This window comes from Mustelus asterias, chromosome 3, assembly GCF_964213995.1.
Source record: "Mustelus asterias chromosome 3, sMusAst1.hap1.1, whole genome shotgun sequence".
Classification (NCBI taxonomy): domain Eukaryota; kingdom Metazoa; phylum Chordata; class Chondrichthyes; order Carcharhiniformes; family Triakidae; genus Mustelus; species Mustelus asterias.
In genome coordinates, this window is record NC_135803.1 from 33307096 (window position 1) to 33329644 (window position 22549).

Consider the following 22549-nt stretch of genomic DNA (forward strand, 5'->3'; position numbering starts at 1 on the left):
CTTGAAGACCTTTATTATAGGTCACCCCTCAGCATTCCTTTTTCAAGAGAGAAGAGACTCAGCCTGCCAGTCCTGTTAGATAGTTGTTCAGCTTGTTGGATGGAACACTTATCCTTTTCTCAACTTGGGAGTCTTATGATATCTCTAGCAACCTTTGCTGTTGTTATTGACTGAAAAGTAGTAGTGGGCAGCACGGTGGCACAGTGGTTAGCACTGCTGTCTCACAGCGCTATGGACCCGGGTTCAATTCCGGCCTCGGGTCACTGTCTGTGTGGAGTTTGCACATTCTCCCCGTCTCTGCGAGGTTTCCTCCGGGTGCTCCGGTTTCCTCCCACAGTCCAAAGATATGCGGGTTAGGTTGATTGGCCATGATAAAATGACCATGGTGTCAGGGGAATTAGCAGGGTAAATATGTGGGGTTACAGGAATAGGGCCTGGGTGGGATTGTGGTTAGTGCAGACTTGATGGGCCGAATGGCCTCCTTCTGCATTGTAGAGATTCTATGATTCTAATATATAAATTTGTGGAGTGAATTAACGCAAGATGGACCAAATATAATAAAGTAAGTCAGCATTTATCTTTAATAAAAATGAATGTTGATGTTTCTGGTATGGAATCACTTTAATCTGAAGGCAACAAGGAAACTTTAAAAAACGATTTGAACTGTAACATATCTTTACAAAAACAAAATTTAGTTTTGTTTAATTGCTAAAACATTTTACCACATGTTTCAGGTAACAGTTGTACAGTAAAGAAAATGTTCTGATGTTTAAAGATTCTCTCGCTAACCTTTCGACAGTCGCATTATTTTCCAGCTCATCGGAATTCAGAATGTAACTGGGATTTTTAGTAAGTGGTTCTTTAATGCATAGTAGTAAAGTGTTGCCTTCTTTTACTGCCAGTTTCAATTTCTCCTGAGAAGCAAAAATAAAAAGTTAGTAATCATCACTTTGAAATGACAATCGGAAGCCTTCATTGTAATCCTTTGCAAAAAAAAGCAATAGACAGCATTTACATTAATTAACTGAATGCCGTGCATTTTCTGAATGGACGGATGATGTGATTGTAAACTCTTTGCCATTTCTTGTAAATGCCTTTCCATTTTCTGTGAATGATTGATTATAAATGGTGTGACACTGATGTGAGAACTGGAACATGTTTATAGAATCCCTACAGTGGAAAAGGTGGTCATTTGGCCCATCGAGCCTGCACCGACAACAATCCCATGCAGGCCCTATCCCCGTAACCCCACATACTTACCTTGCTAATCCCCCTAGCACTAAGGGGCAATTTAACATGGCCAATCAAGCTAACCCGCACATCTTTGGACTGTGGGAGGAAACTGTTCTGAGCAGTCAAGAGGGAATAATCTCATCAAGGGGTTATGGTGCTAGTCTGAACCTCCAGGGATGTAGAGTCATGAGTTTTATTCTGTGGAGATGGCCTAGTCAGCCAGAAACACCCACATCCCAATAAAAAAAAAATCAGTGGGTAATTCAGAAGAAATGCTCTCTCACTGCCATTGAAGCAAGTGGTATAGACCCATTTCAGGGGAAACTACACACACAAATGAAGGTGAAGGGAGTGGATGGTTACAATGGAAGATTTAGATGAGAAAAGGTGGGAGGAGGTTCGAGTGGAACATAAACACCAACATGGACTGTTTAGGCTGAATGGCCTGTTTCTGTATAACCAATGTAATCCTGTATAGTTCGATCATTTAGTCTTTTCTGAATCAGAAATAGATCTAAATTCCTTTTGAACTCTTGGTAATTTCTGTATAAGCTGGTAGCCATTCCATAATGATGAAGAAATTCAAACAAGTTTTAATTTCAGATGGTAATGTATTATCATTAAATTGAATGAGATATGTCTTCAGGGGCTAAGAACTTTAATTCTCAAAGTCATGGGGATAAATCAAAGGAACACAATTTAACCCTTTGATTCATTATAACAGCTCTGAAGCTGTGCACACATTACTGCTGGTGATATTGTCAAAGCCTGGGAAAGCAGCTTCTTGCTGGACCGTAGTCATTTGGGCAGATAGGGGAAGTGCAAATCTTTTATTTTAAAATGCAATTTTGAACATCTTTAAATCAATTAGTGAATGTGTGGTCTTGCTCACAGCAAAGGTCTGGAGTTACATGTAGACCAGAGCAGGGAAGGATGGCAGATTTCCTTCCCTAAAGGACGTTAGTGAACCAGATTGTGCAAATGACACTTATATGTTTAAATAGGGAGAACAACATGGCTGTCTTACCATGCAGTTTCTTACAGCTCCTTTTAAAATCTGGTGTTGGGCTTAACTTGATTAGCCACAACCTGGGTTATAGTTTACAGACATTCGCCCAGTGTTTCAGCTGGTACATTGGCTTTTCCAGACAAGAAATGTCTGAAGCAACTGAACTCCAACTTTAACATTGATTCTTATGGGAACCCATGATTCATATAAAGTTGTTTTACTTAAATTCACAATCAATTTTCAGGAACACAATCACAACTTTAAGTGAGGATCTACTGTAGTTGAACAATTCTGCTGAAGTTCACTGCAGAAGGCCTGTGCCTTTAGCTTCCTAGGCCCCAAGCTCTGGACTTCCCTCCCTCAATCTGCACATCTTGCCCTCTCCTTGTTTTTTGCCCACGTTTTTCGTGACCTGCCCTAATATCTCTGTCTTTGGCACAGTTTCAATTTATATCTAAGGCAGCATGGTGGCACAGTGGTTAGCACAGTTGCCTCACAGCGTCAGGGACCCGGGTTCAAATCCGGCCTTGGGTGACTGTGTGGAGTTTGCATATTATCCCCATGTCTGCATGGGTTTCCTCCAAGAGCTTGGGTTTCTTCCCATAATCCAGAGATGTGCAGGTTAGGTTGATTGGCCATGTTAAACTTTCCCTTAGTATTAGGGGTATTAGCAGAATAAATACGTGTGGCTACGGGCTTGGGTGGGATTGTTGTCGATTCAGGCTCGATGGGCTGAATGGCCTCCTTCTACACTGTAGGAATTCGATGATATCTGATGACACTTGTATGAAGCACTTTGGGCCTTTTTCTTACAGCAAAGGTACTTTATAAATGCACACGGTTATCGTCATTAATTCAAAGTTGCAACACAAACCTGAACATTCATGGACCTGTAAGAACATAGTGGGGGGTGGGGGGGGGGAGAAGCTACAGAAGAAGCTAGCAGGGGGCTGTTCCTTTCCCACCCCCTCTGCACTGTCCTCCCCCCGCCACCCTCCCCCTGCCCCCCCCTCCGTCACACACACACACATACACACACACTCACTCTCCCCCATAGCCTGAGCCACGGGTGACAGTGATGGCAGCTCCGGCATCACAAGTTGGGGATGGCCGAGTAGTATTATCACTCAACTATTAATCCAGAAACTCAGCTAATGTTCTGGGGACCCGGGTTCGAATCCCTCCACGGCAGATGGCGGAATTTGAATTCAACAAAACAAACCTGGAATTAAGAATCTATTGATGACCATGAAACCATTGTCGCTTGTCGGAAAAACCCATCTGCTTCACTAATGTCCTTCAGGGTAGGAATTCTATCGTCCTTACCTGGTCTGGCCTACATGTGACTCCAGAAACCACAGCAATGTGGTTGACTCTCAACTGCCCTCGGGCAACTAGGGATGGGCAATAACTGCTGGCCAGCCAGTTACACCCATGTCCCATGCATGAATAAAAGAAAATTCAGAACATGGTGATGGATCGCCCAGCAGCGTGATGGGAGGAATGGGGTCAGCGTGCATGTGTGTATACCAAAAAAATGGCAATGTAAATTGAAAAAAGGTCCTAAAAAGTAAGCAACGTTAAAGGAAAATGGGCTGACTTGCAGTGAGGCCTTACTCTAAGGGAGACATCACATTTGAGTCCAATTGTATACTCATCCAGTGTCTACCCATTCACATTTTCCAGCAAAGGATAATAAATGAAGATGTTGAGTGAAAGTGCTTGCTGATTTTACCCTCCTTAACCTACAAACAGTGGGATGGTCCATTGTCACCTTGAATGCGCCAAACTAGGGATTTGTCCTGAATCCTACTTGGATTTTATGGCTCTCTTCCACACTCTTTTTATTCTCTGAGCCATCAATGCAGTTCTTAGATTGTTTGTCTGATGCACGTTAGTTCAGACAAAGTAATATACAAATCAATGAAAAGCTAATTATTTTATTCCAGTGGGCTGAAGCTAATGGTTTAACATTCTTTATCTGCACTTGATTCAGCCTTCAGCCTTTAGCAATGCTATGGATATGTTTCCCAGAAATTACATTAAATCCATGCTTTGTAGAATCTTTGCATTCTTTATGATTTATGTACTCAACTGAAATTCCAAATTATCTATACAAAAGAAGGTTTGGGTAATTCTGTACACAATTTTAATGGTTAATTACTGCTCATTCCTGTTGTAAACATGTTTTTATCCAAGCATGATATTCCTTGGCAAATTCATCTTAACGTGGCTTAATTGCATATCAAATATATTTCCCATTTATCAAAAGAATTCTTGACTCATTAATTTAATAATGTTCAAAACTAATCAGTCGCTAATAGGTATAGCTACTTTTTGCTAATTTTTGGAATGCAGTATTTCTAAGATTATTGAAGGCCTGCACAGAGTGGACATGGGGAAGATGTTGCCATGAGTAGGGAAAACTAGGATTCAAGGGCACAGCCTCAGAGTATAGGGATGACCCTTTAGAACCAAGATGAGAAGGAATTTCTTCAGCCAGAGTGTGGTGGATCTGTAGAATTCATTGCCACAGAAGGCTGTGGAGGCCAAGTCGGTGAGTGTATTTAAGGCAAAGATAGATAGGTTCTTGATTGGGAAAGGGAGAAAGGCGGGAATGGGGTTGAGAAACATATCAGCCATGATCGAATGGCAGAGCAGACCTGATGGGTCAAATGGCCTAATTCTGCTCCTATATCTTATGGTCTTATATTCATGGGGAAAGTGGAGTAAATAAAACTGCCGAGAGCATTGTTGACTTAAATATATTCAGAAACATTACATGCAATCTATCAAGTCATCTGGACTTTCCTATCAAATACAGTCCTTGTAATCTTAATTCAACCTTGTTACTAATGTTGCATTAACCTATAAACTGAAAGTTGAGGTGAACCAATTTCCATTTCACATTGATGCTAAACCCGGAGCTAGGGCCTGACCTGAATGCAGACAGAAGCAGAACAAGGTCACCCACTGGGATTCACAAGGCGTGACAAACTCCCATTCTGCTGTTAAACTGGATTTCAAGTGCTCTATTTCATAAGCAAAGTCATTTTTAGATATATTGTTACCTTTAAATCCATTTTTAAAATTCAATTCTCATTAAGCAATTGGAGACTGCAAAATTCTGCAGTGTCCAATTAATTTTGGGGTCATTTGCAATAACAGAATTACACATTTCTCCTAATCTTTATGTTTATTTGTTGCAATTAAATACATAAGTCATCAAATGATCAGAGGTGCTTCATGTACATGCCATGACAAAATACCTAAAAAATGAGATAGGCCAGCCAGGATTTGCCGGGATTTTCCATGGGACTCCCAAAACGGACTCCCACATCGGCGGGATTTCCTCGTGGGTTTGTCCCTGCCCCCTGTCAATGACATAATGGGGTTCCCAGCATACAATGATGGGACCCCTATTACCATACGTTTTAATATCATTGTGGGCTTCCCCACTCTATTATCCCCCCACGTTAGGATTCCAACCCCCACTACCGCGACCCCCCCCGCCCCCCCCCCACCGCCCCCCCCCACCACCCCCCCCCCCCCCCACCGCCCCCCCCCACCGCCCCCCCCCCACCGCCCCCCCCCCCCCCCACCCCCCCCGCCGATGTGATGTCACGTTGGTGGAATTTACAACAGTTTTTGTAACATGGGAACCTAGTGAACTGTCCCTGCTGGGGTGTACACTAAGTACTGCTCCGAGGGGGGAGGTGGGGGGGGAGGGCAAGGGGGCATGCCCAGGCAGCACCCTGGCATTGCCAGGGGAAGTTTCCATTGGGAGGTTCAGGATTAGGGATTCCCAGGGGATCCTCCTGATATTTTAATTTTTTTTTACATTGGGCCATCTCTCGAAAGCCAAAGTTGCAGGTGGGGGGGGGGGGGGCCTATTCAGAACGTGACGTTGTGGGACACTCCTCCAGCAGTTTTTTTCCCCAAAGTGTTTAAAGATTTGGTAGGAAAAGCTGGCAGCGCAGCGAATGGGCTACATACCGCTTTTCCCGCAGTAGAGAGACAATGGAAAATTCAGCCCACTATTTCTGCTGATTGGGAGTCCAAAACACAGGCGCCAGTCTCAGGAAATGGGGCCAATGACTTAGGGCCGGGATGAAGAGAAATCACTTCACTCAAAGCTTTGTGAATCTTTGGAATTCTCTACCTCAGAGGGTGGTGGATGGTCCATCATTGAATATAGGTAAAGCTGGGATAGATGGATTTTGGGACTTTCAGCAAATTAAGAAATATGGGGAGTGGGATAATGGCGTTGAGGCCCAAGATCAGCCATGATTGTACTAAATGGCAGAGCAGGTTTGACAGGCCATGTGGTCTACACCTGTTCCTATTTCTTGTGTTCTTGTATTTCTCTGTCAGCTATTTTACAGTAGGTATAAATTTTTGAATGGAGTAATAGCTATACTAAAATAGCCAAAGTACATCCTCCGGATAGTCAGAAGCTTTTTCCCAGGATGGAAGAGTCAATTACTAAGGGGCATAGATTTAAGGTGCGAGGGGCAAGGTTTAAAGGAGATGTATGAGGCAAGTTTTTTACGCAGAGGGTGATGGGTGCTTGGAACTCGTTGCCGGGGGAGGTAGTGGAAGCGGAGATGGTAGTGACTTTTAAGAGGCGTCTTGACAAATACATGAATAGGATGAGAATAGAGGGATATAGTCCCTGGAAGGGTAGGGGGTTTTAGTTCAGACGAGCAGCATGGTCGGTTCAGGCTTGGAGGGCCGAAGGGCCTGTTCCTGTGCTGTAATTTTCTTTGTTCTTTGTTTTGTTCTTGGAATGTATGAAGCATTATCTGCTAATATTGTTAACAGTAATTTCTAAGCTTAAGTATTACATCATCAACATTTGTCAGAAAGCAAGAAAAAAAATGCTGGTTTTCCAGAGCTGTTTTCATAGACATTAAGTGTTTCTCATTCTTCTCATGATATTGACATGCCAACATAATATCTAGTACCTTTAGATCATCGCGTTTTTCAGTGTGAGTTGTTAGCAGTAATTTTGTGGACTGGACATCATTGGGCAATTCAGTCTCTGCAAGTTCTGTGCCAAATGACTGTAATAGCTGTGCTGTTGTTTTCACTGTCATTGCAAAATTTTCTATGGCCTGAAAAGAAAAGTTTGAAATTTCAGTAAGACCAGACAACCAAAGCACAGGCCAATATATTTTACCTCAATTTCATCGTAAACTGTTTTACTTGCTGTACAACTGTTTTATGTTAAATATTTAAGTCTTGGAAGTCAGTGATACAGCTAAATATGAATAATAATTTGTCTTTATTAAATGCATAAAAGTTTCAGTTAACTGAAAAATACAAGGTCAGCAACTGATAATGTATATTGCAGTAATCAAGGGATTAAAATAATACATACAAAATTAGGAAGTAAATGGGTTTGGACTTTGATCAGATTACCGACGGCTGATATGATTAATAGGAATGAGGTGACAGTATCTGATTTATCAAGGAAATGTAAAGGCTGATGCCAACCAGCAGTTACATTGAAAGATCCCTGCGAATGATAGTTGAATTTTTGGGCATGAGCTGTAAACTGGATAGTGGGAAATGTGTGTGTGGCTTTCAAACTTCCAAGCAATGGGAAAAAGTTATAGTTTTTGCACTTCTTCAAGGCAAAGGCATAAAAAAGGTATTGTCCAACATTTCAAGGAAGATTCACTGCTGGTGTTTGCAGTCAGTTTTATTGGAATATGGTTTGTGGAGGTAGTCATCCTCCTCGGAGGGAAAGGTGATCTAGAACATGTCTATTAATAATTTAATTAAAAAATCAGTACTCTAGCTAGGTAACCAGGATGTGGAGGTGCCGGCGTTGGACTGGGGTGGGCACAGTAAGAAATCTCACAACACCAGGTTAAAGGCCAGCAGGTTTATTTGGAATCATGAGCTTTCAGAGCATGATGAAGGAGCAGCGCTCCGAAAGCTTGTGATTCCAAATAAACCTGTTGGATTTTAACTTGGTGTTGTGAGACTTCTTACTGTAGTTAGGTAAGTAAAAAAAAAACAAGAGAAATCAAGACCAAAAAGAAAATAAAGAACAACGTTTATATTTTTGCACTCACAGTTCGATGGTGAATCCACTGACTGTGACAATATTCCAGAGTGCCCCCTAAGTCTCTTGTCAACTGACTTTTTTCAATGTATCTGTGCAGATCCGCTATAGTATTCAACATGATGATCTGGAACAGAAGCATTAAGAAATGGCGTTTTGAGCCATCAAACCATTCTTCACTTTACACAAAGCATCAAAACTAGTTTAAATATCTGAAACACAAACACACCATTAAATCTGATGCAAATAAGCCATGCATACATAAAATGGATTAGTCCTAATGCAATAAAGTTTACAAATAGCTGTGGTACTTGTAAATTAAGCAAATTAATTTACATAAGTGTGGAAGATTTTATAAACCTCCACACCATTTCTAGAAATGTATCTTAAGCAAATCAGATTTCTGTTCCAAGACACTTCAGAAGTATACAGAGAAACACTTATAGTTGTCTAGACATATGAAAGATGCCATCTACAGCCATTTTTATTGAATTATTAATTTATGCAGCAGAAAAATCCAATATTTTCAATAGAAATTTTACCTAGATATTATTGTAAGACCGTGTGCATAAAAGGGCTCAGATAAGGTCATGTCCCTTTCATTACATCAGTCTGTGGTAAATGCACAATAATCCTTCAACGTGTTAACATTGTACGTGCTCACTCTTTATTGTTCAGTTTAGATTCCCTCTACAGGCTGTAGTCAGCTGAAACCATAATATGCACAATCCAAGATCATCTGACTGGGAGGTGTTAAAAATTGTCTTACTAGCATTTTACAGGGAAAATGTCAGTTAACCAATGTTCTCAAAAAATGTTTACAACTTTTGAGAAATAATCATGTTCAACAAACTATGTCTACCAGACCGGGAACTATATAATAGTATTTTGGACTGAAATAAAAATCTAAGGAATGAAGGAATCCAAATCAAGCCAGAAACAAAAGTCTCATTTCATATCCTGGATGGGGAAAGATGTTGCACACCACTGGATTCTACAGAAACTTACATTTGACAAAACACAAAGCTAATATCATTTGTGTAATTCTCTGATGCGCTTGTAACACAAATTGATGGATCTCAAGAATATTGTGTAACAAAATTTGTAAACAGATGGGTGAATCCAAAAAGAAATTCCCACAAATCCAGTTGGGAGGTGGGGTAGGAAGAAATAGATACTTTGGGGGCGATTCTCCGGCCTTGCCTCGCCATTAACAGATCGCGCTGATGCTGGAGAACAACGTGCTAGCCTAAAAATCACCATCGTGCCTGGCGCCAAACGGTTTGTGATCCTCTGGCCCATTCCTGAAGCCTGCTGCCCTTGTCCTTCCACCATATATAAAATCCCAAAAGTATATCCCACGGGAATCCTGATTATGACATGTCTATGAAAAACAGAGAGTAGGAAGAAATGGGTCTTTTTCAGAGCTGCAGGCGGTGACTAATGGGGTACCACAGGGATCTGTGATTGGGCTCCAGCTAGTCACAATTTATATCAATGATTTCAATGATGGAACCAAATGTAATTTTTTTAAGTTTGCAGACAACGCAAAATTAGGTGCGAATGTAGAATGCCTCGGGACATACTTTCCTGCAGCGTATCAGGTAGACAACTTTGGCCAAGTCGCAAGAGTATGTACCGTGTACCTGGTGGATGGTGTTCTCACGTGAGATGATGGCATCCGTGTCGATGATCCGGCACGTCTTGCAGAGGTTGCTGTGGCAGGGTTGTGTGGTACCGTGGTCACTGTTTTCCTGAAGGCTGGGTAGTTTGCTGCGGACAATGGTCTGTTTGAGATTGCACGGTTGTTTGAAGGCAAGTAGTGGGGGTGTGGGGATGACCTTGGCGAGATGTTCGTCTTCATCGATGACACGTTGAAGGCTCTGGAGAAGATGTTGTAGCTTCTCCGCTCTGGGGAAGTACTGGACGATGAAGTACATACTCTGGTACATACTCTTGCAACTCGGCCAACATTGTCTACCCGATACATTGCAGGAAAGGATGTCCCAAGGCATGGTACATTGGCGAGACCATGCAGACACTACGACAACGGATGAATGGACACCGCTCAACAATCACCAGGCAGGAGTGTTCTCTTCCTGTCGGGGAACACTTCAGCAGTCATGGGCATTCAGCCTCTGATCTTCAGGTAAGCGTTCTCCAAGGCGGCCTTCAAGACACACAACGCAGAATCACCGAGCAGAAACTGATAGCCAAGTTCCGCATACATGAGGACGGCCTCAACCGGGATCTTGGGTTCATGTCACACTATCTGCAACCCCCACGACTTGCCTGGGCTTACAAAATCTCACTAACTGTCCTGGCTGGAGACAATTCACACCTCTTTAATCTGTGCTTAAGCCTCTCTCCACTAGCATTGTCTGTACCTTTAAGACTTGATTACCTGTTAAGACGCGCATTCCAACCATTATCCTGTAATTGAGTTTGTGTCTATATATGCCCTGTTTGTGAAACAAATCCCGCACTCACCTGATGAAAGAGCAGCGTTCCGAAAGCTCGTGCTACCAAATAAACCTGTTAGACTTTAACCTGGTGTTGTGAGACTACTTACTGTGCCTACCCCAGTCCAAAGCCGGCAACGCCACATCACACCTGGAGTATTGTGTGCAGTTTTGGTCTCCTTACCTAAGAAAGGATATACTAGCCACAGAGGGAGTGCAACAAAGATCCAACAGACAGATTGTGGGATCTCAGGATAGTTGTATGAGGAGAGATTAGGTTGACGAGGTTTGTATTCACCAGAGTTTAGAAGAATGAGAGGGGGTCTCATTCATATAAAATTCTGATAGGGCTGGACAGACTGGATGTAGGTTTGATGTTTCCTCTGGCTGGGGTGTCCAGAACAAGGGGGTCACAGTCTCAGGATATGGTGGTGGCCATTAGGACTGAGATAAAGAAAAACTGCTTCACTCGGGGTGGTGAATCTATGGAATTCTCTACCACAGAAGGCTGTGGAGGCTCAATCACTGAATATACTTAAGAAGAAAATAGATTGAGACTAAAGGCGTCAAGGGATGGGGGAGAGCGGAGAGTATAGTGTTGCGATGGAGGATCAGCCATGATCATGCTGAATGGCGGAGCAGACTTGAAGGGCCGAATGGTCTACTCCTGCTCCTACTTTCTAGGTTTCTATAAGACATAGTTTCTGACTGATTCATCAAATGTAACTCAAGGCCACAATAAATCAATAATGGTTGCATCACAAATCAGTTATAACAGTTTCCTTCTATCTTAAAAGTGCCTGAACTTTACAGCAGCAACTTTTCTATCAATTTCAATCAATTAGAACAGTTAATCTTTGAGTCCTTATAATCATATTGACCATTACACTTCACAGCACCAATCAATATTAAACATGTCAAGTCAACAGCAATAAGAAAATAGTCAACAAAAGGGGTTTTTAAGAGAAATCTAGTTAATTACTTGAGAGGGAAAGGAATGGAAAGATATGTAGATAGACTTAGATGAAGTAGATGGGAGAGGACTGATGTGGAGGACATGGAACCGCCTGTTTCTGTGCTGCAAACATTATACAATTCTATGTAATACATTAAATGCTGTGAACAGTATATTTGAAAGTTAATCAGAATACAAGATAAAAGCATATGCTTACCGGTACCTTCATTTTAAAATCATCTCGCTGAAGCCTGATGCCAATGTCCGCAATGGTCCTCTGAATGAAACGGGAAGGGCGCAGGACAAAAACTAACTGCAGGTTCCCTGGAAATGCTCCCTAAAAGAAAAGAAGGGAAAGGCTCGGAAGTGTCCTTGGAGCTTCACACATAACAACTGTCAGCACAAGGGGTCAAACAACATTCGCAACCTTAGCCCCTTTTGGCTGCTGGTAGGATCCATCTCTCCACAACATTGTTCCGAAAGCTAATAGTAGTGATTACAGCCTCTGTACACTGCAGTGGTAAAGCCTCCTCTACAATATAAAGAGTTAACAGTCACACTGAAAGGGGAAGAGACCAATCCCCCCTCTCTCACTCTTAGCTGTTGTACTTATCTAACACAGCAGAAATTGGTGGGAATGAAGATAGATGAATGGGAGCAATGAAAGGGGAAGAAATAGTTGTTTCTGGAGGGAAGAGGAAAAAAAATGAAGGTGATAGGAAGAGGGAAGGCTCAGAAGCTGGGAGCAGTGCCTTCAGAATAGCGGAGGAATGGAAGCACCAACATTAACTGACTGGGGTGGGAGAGGTTCGGAGGTGAAAGAAAGCACCAGCATAAATGCCAATGGTTGGTGTGAATAAAAGGACTCTGGGAAGTATGCACGAGGTTGTAACTTCTCAGCCCGCCAGAACTCTGTGACTCAATCATGTGATATTACCAGGCATGTGGAGGCTAATGGTGGGGCCGGCCATCGGGAGGCTGGCGATGTGGGGAGGGGGTGGGGTGGGTGGTGTGGCCAGCGATCGGGGTGGGGGGGCATGTCAACTGATCTCCCAGTATACTGAGGCGCAGTGGCCCCCTGAGCAATCTGATGCCGGCCTCCCCAGTGGGATTAGGCACAGCCACTAACCACCAATGCTAATAACATCATGGCTAGGAAGAGTAACTTAAGCTTAACTGTGGGCCTGATTTTACCATTTTCATTCTAAGTGCTGAATCTGGGCGCAATTCAGATCCGACTTGGAAATCTGTTTCAGGCCCCCCCCATACGCACACTGCCTGAAAAGAAACGCGGGTCCGAATCGTGCTGTGGGCGGGGCTTAGCATGCCCAAAACGATCGGAGCTCTGAACTGCGCATGTGCAGTGAGAAACAAATTTGAAAAAGCGCGCCACTGTCACATCGCTCCGGGGCTGCAGAAAGCAGAGAAAGCGGCCCGGGAGCGAAAAGCAGAAGTGATGGCCCCCACAGACATCACTGTCCCCCTTATCCACCCACGCCCCCACTACCCAGACCGATCGTGACCCCCTGCCCCTTCCCCCCACCGAACGTCCGCAGAGTGGCAGCGGACACCCCCGTCCCCCCCACTAGAGATCCATCTTACCTGACTCCCTTCTCCCATCCCCCCCACCCACCCCCCAAGAGAATGATCTGGTCTCACTCCCCTACCACCCCACCCCACCCCCCCCCCCCCCCCCCCCCCCACCCAGAGGATGATCTGGCCTCACTCCTCCCCCCCCCCAGATAATGGTCTGGCCTCACTCCCCCCCTCTCCCCCCATCCCCCCCCCCCCCCTCAGAGAATGATCTGGCCTCACTCCCCCCACCCCCCAGAGAATGATCTGGCCTCACAATCCCCCCCCCCCCTCCCCACCCCCAGAGAATGATCTGGCCTCACCCCCTCCACCCAGTGAATGATCTGGCCTCACTATCCCCTCCCCCCCCCTCCCCACCCCCAGAGAATGATCTGGCCTCACTCCCCCCACCCCCCCTCCCCCCAGAGAATGATCTGGCCTCACTATCCCCTCCCCACCTCTCCCCCCCCCCAGAGAATGATCTGGCCTCACCCCCTCCACCCAGAGAATGATCAGGCTTCATTCCCCCCACCCTCCTCCCCCCAGAGAATGATCAGGCCTCATTCCCCCCACCCTCCTCCCCCCAGAGAATGATCTGGCCTCACTCCCCCCCTCCCCACCCCACCCGGAGAATGATCTGGCCTCACTCCCCCCACTCCTCCCGCGCCCCCCCCCCCAGAGAATGATCTGGCCTCACTCCCCACCCCTCCCACAGAATGATCTTGCCTCACTCCCCACCACCCTAGAGAACGATCTGGCCTCACTCCTGCACCCACCCCCCCGCCCCCCAGAGGTACAACCGATCTGCCTCCTCCTCCCTCCCCACCCCCTCACCAGAGAATGATCTGACCTGCCTCCCTCCGCCCCCCCCCCCCCACCACTGATCTGAGTCAGAGAGCGGTTGGAAGCTCTGAACTCACTTCTTCAGCAGCTGGAGCGCCCGATACGGACTTTTATTCAACAAGTCCATTTTGGCGTGATTCCGGATTGGCGAACGCGGTGGTAAAGGGGGAAATGCTGATAAAGTTGGGCGGGCAGTTCATTAATTCAATTGAAATGCATGCAAATACATTTAAATCACCGTTGCGCCCGTTTCGGGCGCAAAGCGGATCGCGGCCATTCCTGGGCCTGGGTAAAGCGGCCATCTGCACAGACGCGGGCACGGATCGCGTTAATGGTCTCACGCCCAACTTTACCACATTAACGGTAAAATCAGGCCCTGTGTGAGGAAATTAAATTCAAATTCACAGAGAAACAAAATGGCTGTAATTTTTGTCACCTTTAGTTCTATTGTAAGGTTCACTGGCGTCAATAATTAATTTCATTAATTAATATGATCTGTCAAAAATGGTTTAAGTTTGCAATTCGTTGTGAAAAGTGGGACAGAAACATTGTTTATTTCTTTGTAAATTTGGTTCCCATTCAGAATACAATTGATAAAGGATTTACATCCAAAAATATACATGGAAACTAAAAGCAGGAGGAGGCCATTCAGCCCTTCGAGCCTGCTCCACCATTCATTTTGTTCATGGCTGATCATTGAATTCAATATCCTGATCCCCCTTCCCCCCATATCCCTTGATCCCTTTAGCCCCAAGAGCTATATCTCATTTCTTCTTGAAATCAGACAATGTTTTGGCCTCAACTACATTCTGTGGTAGTGAATTCCACACATTCATCACCCTCTGGGTGAAGAAATTTCTACTAACCTCAGTTTTAAAAAGATTTACCCCTTATCCTCAAACTATGAACCCTAGTTCTGGACTCCTTCACCATCAGGAACATTCTTTCTGAATCTACCTTGTCTAACCTTGTTAGAATTTTATAAGTCCTTGTTTATTCTTAGTTTCCTTTACAGGAAGGACTCATGAATAAAAACTTGCACTCAACATAATCCTTTCATAACTAATATTTCAAGAACACTAGGAGTATTCTTAGGTCGGGGATTTTATCAGCACACCATGAGTCTCGAATCTGGGATGAAACGTGGGTCCCAAGCGGGCATGTACAAAATGGCAGAACTGCGGCCCCAATTTTACTGGCAGTGAACAATTAAAAGACTGTCACCAAGACCAGATTCCCATGAAGTGTAGCAGCCTGCCTTGATGAGCTGCTGGCCCAGTCAGAGGCTGGTGTAATCATGACATGTTGAAGTCCATTCATGGACTAGGATTTGACATCCCCGCCACACGTGTCTCCCCCCTGGTAGTTGCAGCGAGCCATTTGTGGGCAGCATGGTGGCACAGTGGTTAACACTACTGCCTCACAGCGCCAGGGATCCGGGTTCAATTTCCGGCTTGGGTCACTGTCTGTGCAAAGTCTGCACATTCTCCCCTGGGTCTGCGTGGGTTTCCTCCAAATGCTCCAGTTTCTTCCCACAGCCTGAAAGGCGTGCTGGTTAGGTGCATTGGCCATGCTGAATTCTCCCTCAGTGTACCTGAACAGGCACCAGAGTGTGGCGACTCGGGGATTTTCACAGTAACTTCATTGCAGTGTTAATGTAAGCCTACTTGTGACTAATAAACTTTATTTAACTTGCCGTTTACTTCACCAGGACTGTAATATCCTGCTGGACAGGTGGGATCATAAAATCCTGGCCATGGATCCGTGCCTTCTACACGATTAACAATTTTCCAAGAACAACTTTCCAAAAATACTTTACTCTTTTTAATCCATTTACGAGCATTAACATCGGAAACAATTATCACTACTGGTGTACTGGTTGAAATTTCCCGTGTCTGTGTGCATTTCCTGCGGGTGCTCTGGTTTCCTCCCACACTCAAAAGATTTGCAGGCTGGGTGGTAAATTGCCCCTTAATGTCCCAAGATGCATAGGTTAGGGGGATTAGCAGGGTAAATACTTGGGGTTACGGAGATAAGGTCTGGGTAAGATGCTCTGTTGGAGAGTCAGTGCAGACTCAATGAGCTGAATGGTCTCCTTCTGCACTGTAGTGATTGTATGATTCTATATCACTATTTCAATGCCATTATATAGTAACTGCAGGAATTTATCACAGTGTACAATGATATACTCTTACCGGTCAGAAAAATAAGTTAGAATAGTAGAACTTTTCACATGAGAAAGCAATAGATTGGCTGTTTCACGTTACATTTTACATAGTAGAAATTTTGTATATAATCATTAAATAATCACAAGTTAATCAGTGTACTAATCTGGAAGGAAGGATTAATTATTAATGAATAACGTGAATTTAAAAATGGAGCTTTATTAAAGCTTCCACTTCCTCTTAGCTTTATTCTCTAATCACAATATTGATTCAGTTGACAGGATGGACAACTAACATTTTATATGGGCTTTAATTATTTAACAGAAACTGTGTGCTGTTGATGCCAGTTACACCATGAAGTGAATGTCTGAAAAAGATACTGGGCGGAATTTTCCCGTCCCGCCCGCCACAGGAATCATAGCAGGCGGGACACGGACCATGCAAAGGTCTGTTAACCTCGGGTGGGAATTTCCGGCCTTGGGGCGAGCGAGAGCTAGTTGATTAATAGCTGTTAGGTAATACCTAACTTGAGCATTGCCCAGGACAATGCCTTGACCAACCAGAGTCAACCTGCCCTGTTTGAATTTGAACAAAGCTGGGAAGTTAACTGTTCCGTGCTGCATTCTCCATGACAATGCCTCCACCAATCAGAGTTCACGTGCCAACCAATCATCATTCTCTTCTCATGCAGTACAAATTGTTGTTGCACCATTACTGTTGGTAATTTCTTGCACGTTATCCTGATGAGTGTAAGACGAAAAGCTTTGATATCACATCTCTTTTTCGGCGATACTAGTTGATTAATTGGATGATACTAATTAGATACTTACATCACGCTTTGAATATCTAATTATAAAACATAACATTTTCAGTTTTAGATACCAGTAATTGCTTTACAGAAGACTCCTTATTTCTGGAAAATGGCACATGAGAAGGATCCACACATCTCAGAATAATTTTAAATATAGTAACTGTAATTCTACTCACTGCGATACGCATTAAAGATGCTTTGATGGCACTCCATTTGTCTCGCCTTCTGTCAATAATTATGATAAATCCAATACTGGCAGCATCCAGGCTGCAATAAAATGGAAACAAATAATCTGTGACATGATAGACCTTTCAAATTGTAGGAAAGAGAATTTTCCATCTCTTTGAAATACACCTTTTGCATTACATTGAAAGAATTGACAACCAATTTTCAGGGGTAATACATTGTGTGAAAAATAAGGAATATTATGCAGACAATAGAATTCTAAACCAAAAGAGCAAATGCTGGAAAATCTCAGCAGGTCTGGCAGCATCTATAAGGAGAGAAAAGAGCTGACGTTTCGCGTCCAGATGACCCTTTGACACTGGTCATCTGGACTCGAAATGTCAGCTCTTTTCTCTCCTTACAGATGCTGCCAGACCATGCTGAGATTTTCCAGCATTTTCTCCTTTGGTTTCAGATTCCAGCATCCGCAGTAATTTGCTTTTAATAGAATCCTAAATTCTGGTGTAGAACCCCTGTTGCGTGATCATTATTACCTCTAATGAATTCAGTTCAAATAGTTTTTCAGTAAAGCAGGGGAATAACATAAGGGAGTCACTCTATAGGATTTGGGTTATTGATTATGTTTTCTTTTCCTTGCTAATTTTCTCTACACCCTTTCTTCACTTCATCTGAGGGCATTAACATCTTGCTGTGGGTCTGCTTCTGTCGACGCTCTGTGGTAACTCAGTTTAACAACACCAGGTTAAAGTCCAACAGGTTTATTTGGTAGCAAAAGCCACACAAGCTTTCGGAGCTGCAAGCCCCTTCTTCAGGTGAGTGGGGGCCACTCACCTGAAGAAGGGGCTTGCAGCTCCGAAAGCTTGTGTGGCTTTTGCTACCAAATAAACCTGTTGGACTTTAACCTGGTGTTGTTAAACTTCTTACTGTGTTTACCCCAGTCCAACGCCGGCATCTCCACATCGTAACTCAGTTTAGCAGCCATCACTTCTGAAATGAGTATTCAGAGTCTTTTTACATGCCAACTATAGGATGCCCCACCTGAATCACACAACGCCGTGGGTGCAGCAACTTGGGCCATTTTAAAGTGATCGGCCATTCTGGGATATCTGTATTTGCCAGACAGAGAAACCTGTTAAAAAAGTAACCTCTATCCAAGAGACACACGTTGATTCAGATCGCTGTGAATCAGTCGTCATAGTCAAATATCCAGCCCTATGGCCACAGAAGGGCATCGCTGATGTTTCATTTCTCTTCAGGGTGAGGTTAGATGCAATAGGATTCAGGGGCACCAAGGGTGAAGACGGCAAACTACAAGCTGACATTCTAGACCTTAATTTGCTCTTTTGGGAAAGAGTGGAAGAGAATAGTAACCAAAATGTCACTGATATCAATGATTTGTCACAGGAGGAGATGCTGAATTTTGCTTTACTTTTTGGTACATTCTGATGAAATGCCAGCGCTGTTCAGGCCAACTGAGGAACCAACTCACCCCACCGGAGAGAGTGTGCAAACTGAACGACTGCCTACAGAAAAAGAAATTCCTGCACTATTAGCAGGACATTCATTTTTTTCTTTGGTATATTCTTCATCCTTCTCTTTGTCCATCGGATTTGCGCATGGATGAGGCATTACATAATGTTTTGTTCCTTGCAGTGGTAGAAGTTTGTAGACACTCTACCGCTGTACAAATCTTCACAGGAGTTGAGTGGGCTTCATTCCTTCACCCAAGATCAACCATCGGTCCAACCTTTTCCCAAAGTATCAAAAAGGAAAAGGAAAAAAAGAGAAGAAAAAAATCTCTGTTCATCACCTTTATATTACAGACCAGAAGCAGAAATCTCTGTCTGAGGAGGTCAGTGCCTTCCAAGGAGAAGATTCGGCAGAGCATACATCCTCAAAAGAGAGCTGAGAACACACTTGGAGATTGACGCCAATAGGGTAAGAGACTGTGAGGAGTAAATGTAGGAGAATGTGTGTGTAACACTATGGGGATTCAGGAGAATGTCTGTGTAATAGTATGGAGATAAAGGAGAATGTCTGTGTAATAGTATGGGGGTAAAGGAATCATAGAATCCCTACAGAGCAGAAGGAGGCCATTTGGCCCATCGGGTCTGTACTGACCACAATCCCCACCCAGGCCCTATTCCCATACCCCCACATATTTACCCTGCTAGTCCGCCTAAGGGGCAATTTAGCATGGCCAATCAACCTAACCCGCACATCTTTGGACTTTGGAAGGAAACCAGAGCACCCAGAGGAAACCCACGCAGAAACGGGGAGAATGTGCAAACTCCACACAGACAGTGACCCAAGCCAGGAATCGAACCCAGGTCCCTGGCGCTGTGAGGCAGCAGTGCTAACCACTGTGCCACCGTGCCACCCACACATTGGAGAATGTGTGTGTAATAGTATGGGGATAAAGGGGAATATGTGTGTAATAATGTGGAAATAAAGGAGAATGTGTGTGTAATAGTATGGGAATAAAGCAGAATGTGTGTAATATTATGGGGATAAAGGAGAAGGCGTGTGTAATAGTGTGGGAATAAAGGAAAATGTGTGTAACAGTATGGGGATACAGGATAGTGTGTGTGTAATAGTAAAGGGATAAGGAGCCAGGGAGATATAAAGTAAGGGATAACTCTTACAATGACTGCTGAGCATGTGAGTAAGAAGCTGTGTCATATTGGTGTCACCCAATGAGAGAAGATGAGTGTGAACCATCTCAAAGATCATCTCCAGCTGTGTCTTGGTCTTGTTTAATCTTTGTAAACAGTTAGCATGTAAATACATGGTTTGACCAAAAGACCATTGCCTCCAGCAAGATCTCTTCTATAATAAGGATCCAATGATTCCCAAGATAAGCTTAAAATAAGAGACCAACCATTTAACCAGAAGGCATCCATAAAGCATGTGAACTGGTTTGTGTTGGTCCTGTAACTGATTAAACATATAGAAATCATAGAAACCCTACAGTGCAGAAGGAGGCCATTTGGCCCATCGAGTCTGCACCGACCACAATCCCACCCAGGCCCTACCCCCACATATTTACCCGCTAATCCCTCAAACCTACGCATCTCAGGACTCTAAGGGGCAATTTTTTTTTTTTAACTTGGCCAATCAACCTAACCCGCACATCTTTGGACTGTGGGAGGAAACCGGAGCACCCGGAGGAAACCCACGCAGACACGAGGAGAATGCGCAAACTCCACACAGACAGTGACCCAAGCCGGGAATCGAACCCGGGACCCTGGAGCTGTGAAGCAGCAGTGCTAACCACTGTGCTACCGTGCCGCCCATCAATATGTTTATTATTTGAAAGTGGGGGGTGGAGCCTATTATTAAGACGTTGTTTGTGTCTCTGCAAGGTTTCTATCTTTGATTTTATTCAGATCTGTTAAAAAAGCCCATTTATTAGAATTTATTGCATGGCCAAATTCAAGATCTCTACTTCAGTGATATCATTTCCTGGTGAAAAATGTAATTAAAATAAATAATTAAATGGGGGAGACTCAGAAGAAAACTAAACGACTGCGGTCATAGTTCAATTCAGTTTCTGGTTTGGTTAGCAGTTGTGTTGTTATAGAATCCTACAGAGCAGCTGGAGGCCATTCAGCCCATCGAGTCTGCACCAACCGCAATCCCACCCAGGCTTTATCTTCATAGCCTCATGCATTTACCCTAGCTAGTCCCCCTGATACTAAGAGGCAATTTAACATGGCCGATCCACCTAACCCGCACGTCTTTGGACTGTGGGAGGAAACTGGAGCACCCGAAGAAAACCCAAGCAGACACAGGGAGAATGTGCAAACTCCACACAGACAGTGACCCAAGCCAGGAATTGAACCCGGGTCCTTGGTGCTGTGAGGCAGTAGTGCTAACCACTGGGCCACCGTGCCGCCCTCATAAATTGTGACGCCATACAAACTACATTTCCCTTCTCTTAGTGATTATATAAGTTATGCAGGAATATAAGTGTATTATTTAACATGCCCTCTGGTTTGTGATTTATTGCTCCCATCCCCATTTTTTCTCCCCTACCTGCCAAAGGGAATTAACTAACCTTCAGTATTTAGTTCTGAGGAAGGATCTTAAACCCTAAGTATCAGCTCCTTTTTTCCTCTTTACAGATGCTGATTCAAACATTGTGCAGCTTTTTCTGCATTTTAAACGGCAGACTGAGCAGAGATATCCAGTTCGACTGATCAATCTCATTTGCTGCTGAATGGGAAGAGGCAAAGTTCGAGTTATTTTTGCTGAAAACCCATGCACAGACTGCCATTAATCAGTCTGCATTTGTTGCTGCAATTTTTGATGCTTAGGACGAAGCTTCTAGAATAGGCAGTAGAAAAGAACTGGCAGATAGTCAGCTGTTTCCTATCAATGGAAATTGAGCTGACAGTGCATGGGGCTGCCTGAATTTCTTTTTATACCTTCAAACCTCAAGGTCGTGTGTGCATCAGTGCTCTAATATGGGATCAACTCCTTCAAGCGCACACAGTTATCTACATATTTTTTACATTAAATATGAGGCGTTGACGCAGTGCAAAAGATTACACTGCACTAACTCCAAACTATTTCTTACTTGCCCTAATGTGTGATGCTATTTTCACAGCACTGCTTGCTTCACTGACAAACCTGGTGACAAATTGCAATCATCGGGAAATTTCTCCTGTCCGGTGAATGCTTCTTTTCAATTTAAAAAAGCCAAGTCTGTAAAAATTTCAACGCAATATATTTGGGATCTTTCTCAGTTTTTCTAATGATTGCCATGCAATATTTAAGTTATTAGTTCGAGAAACAATAGTGATGTGAGGAAAACCCTTTTCATGCAGCGAGTGGTTAGGGTCTGGAAGACACTGCCTGACAGTGTGGTGGAGGCAGGCTCAACTCAGGCATTCAAAGGGGAATTAGACTATTATCTGAAAGGGAATAATGTGCAGGGTTACGGGGAGAAGGCAGGAGAGTAGAACTAGGCAAGTTGCTTATTCAGCTGGAGCAGACACAATGGGCCAAAATGGTCTCCTTCTGCACCGTACCAATGCTGTGATTCTGAGAAGCTACTTCATGGAAACAGGCCATTCAGTTCAAACTGTTTATGCTGGCACTTACCCTCCATGTCAGCAAATATATCAAATCACATCTCACCATTTTGGCCGTGTAATCCAGGTGTTTGTACGTAACCTGTGAGGAGATCCAGTGAAAGGAAACCTATGCCCCATGGACTCACTGATGTTTAA

The 22549-nt window shown here is 43.9% G+C and overlaps 1 protein-coding gene across 1 annotated transcript in view; it reads right to left on the reverse strand.

Moving 5' to 3' along the window:
• Positions 1-22549, reverse strand: part of mcf2l2 (MCF.2 cell line derived transforming sequence-like 2) — a 334271-nt gene that overhangs the window by 196118 nt on the left and 115604 nt on the right. Inside the window, exons 4-8 of the mRNA XM_078207045.1 lie at positions 17303-17393; positions 11953-12072; positions 8329-8445; positions 7210-7359; positions 790-914 (exon numbers count right to left, since the gene is read on the reverse strand). Of these exons, the coding sequence (XP_078063171.1) occupies positions 790-914; positions 7210-7359; positions 8329-8445; positions 11953-12072; positions 17303-17393 (603 nt within the window). The remainder of the gene's footprint in view (positions 1-789; positions 915-7209; positions 7360-8328; positions 8446-11952; positions 12073-17302; positions 17394-22549) is intronic.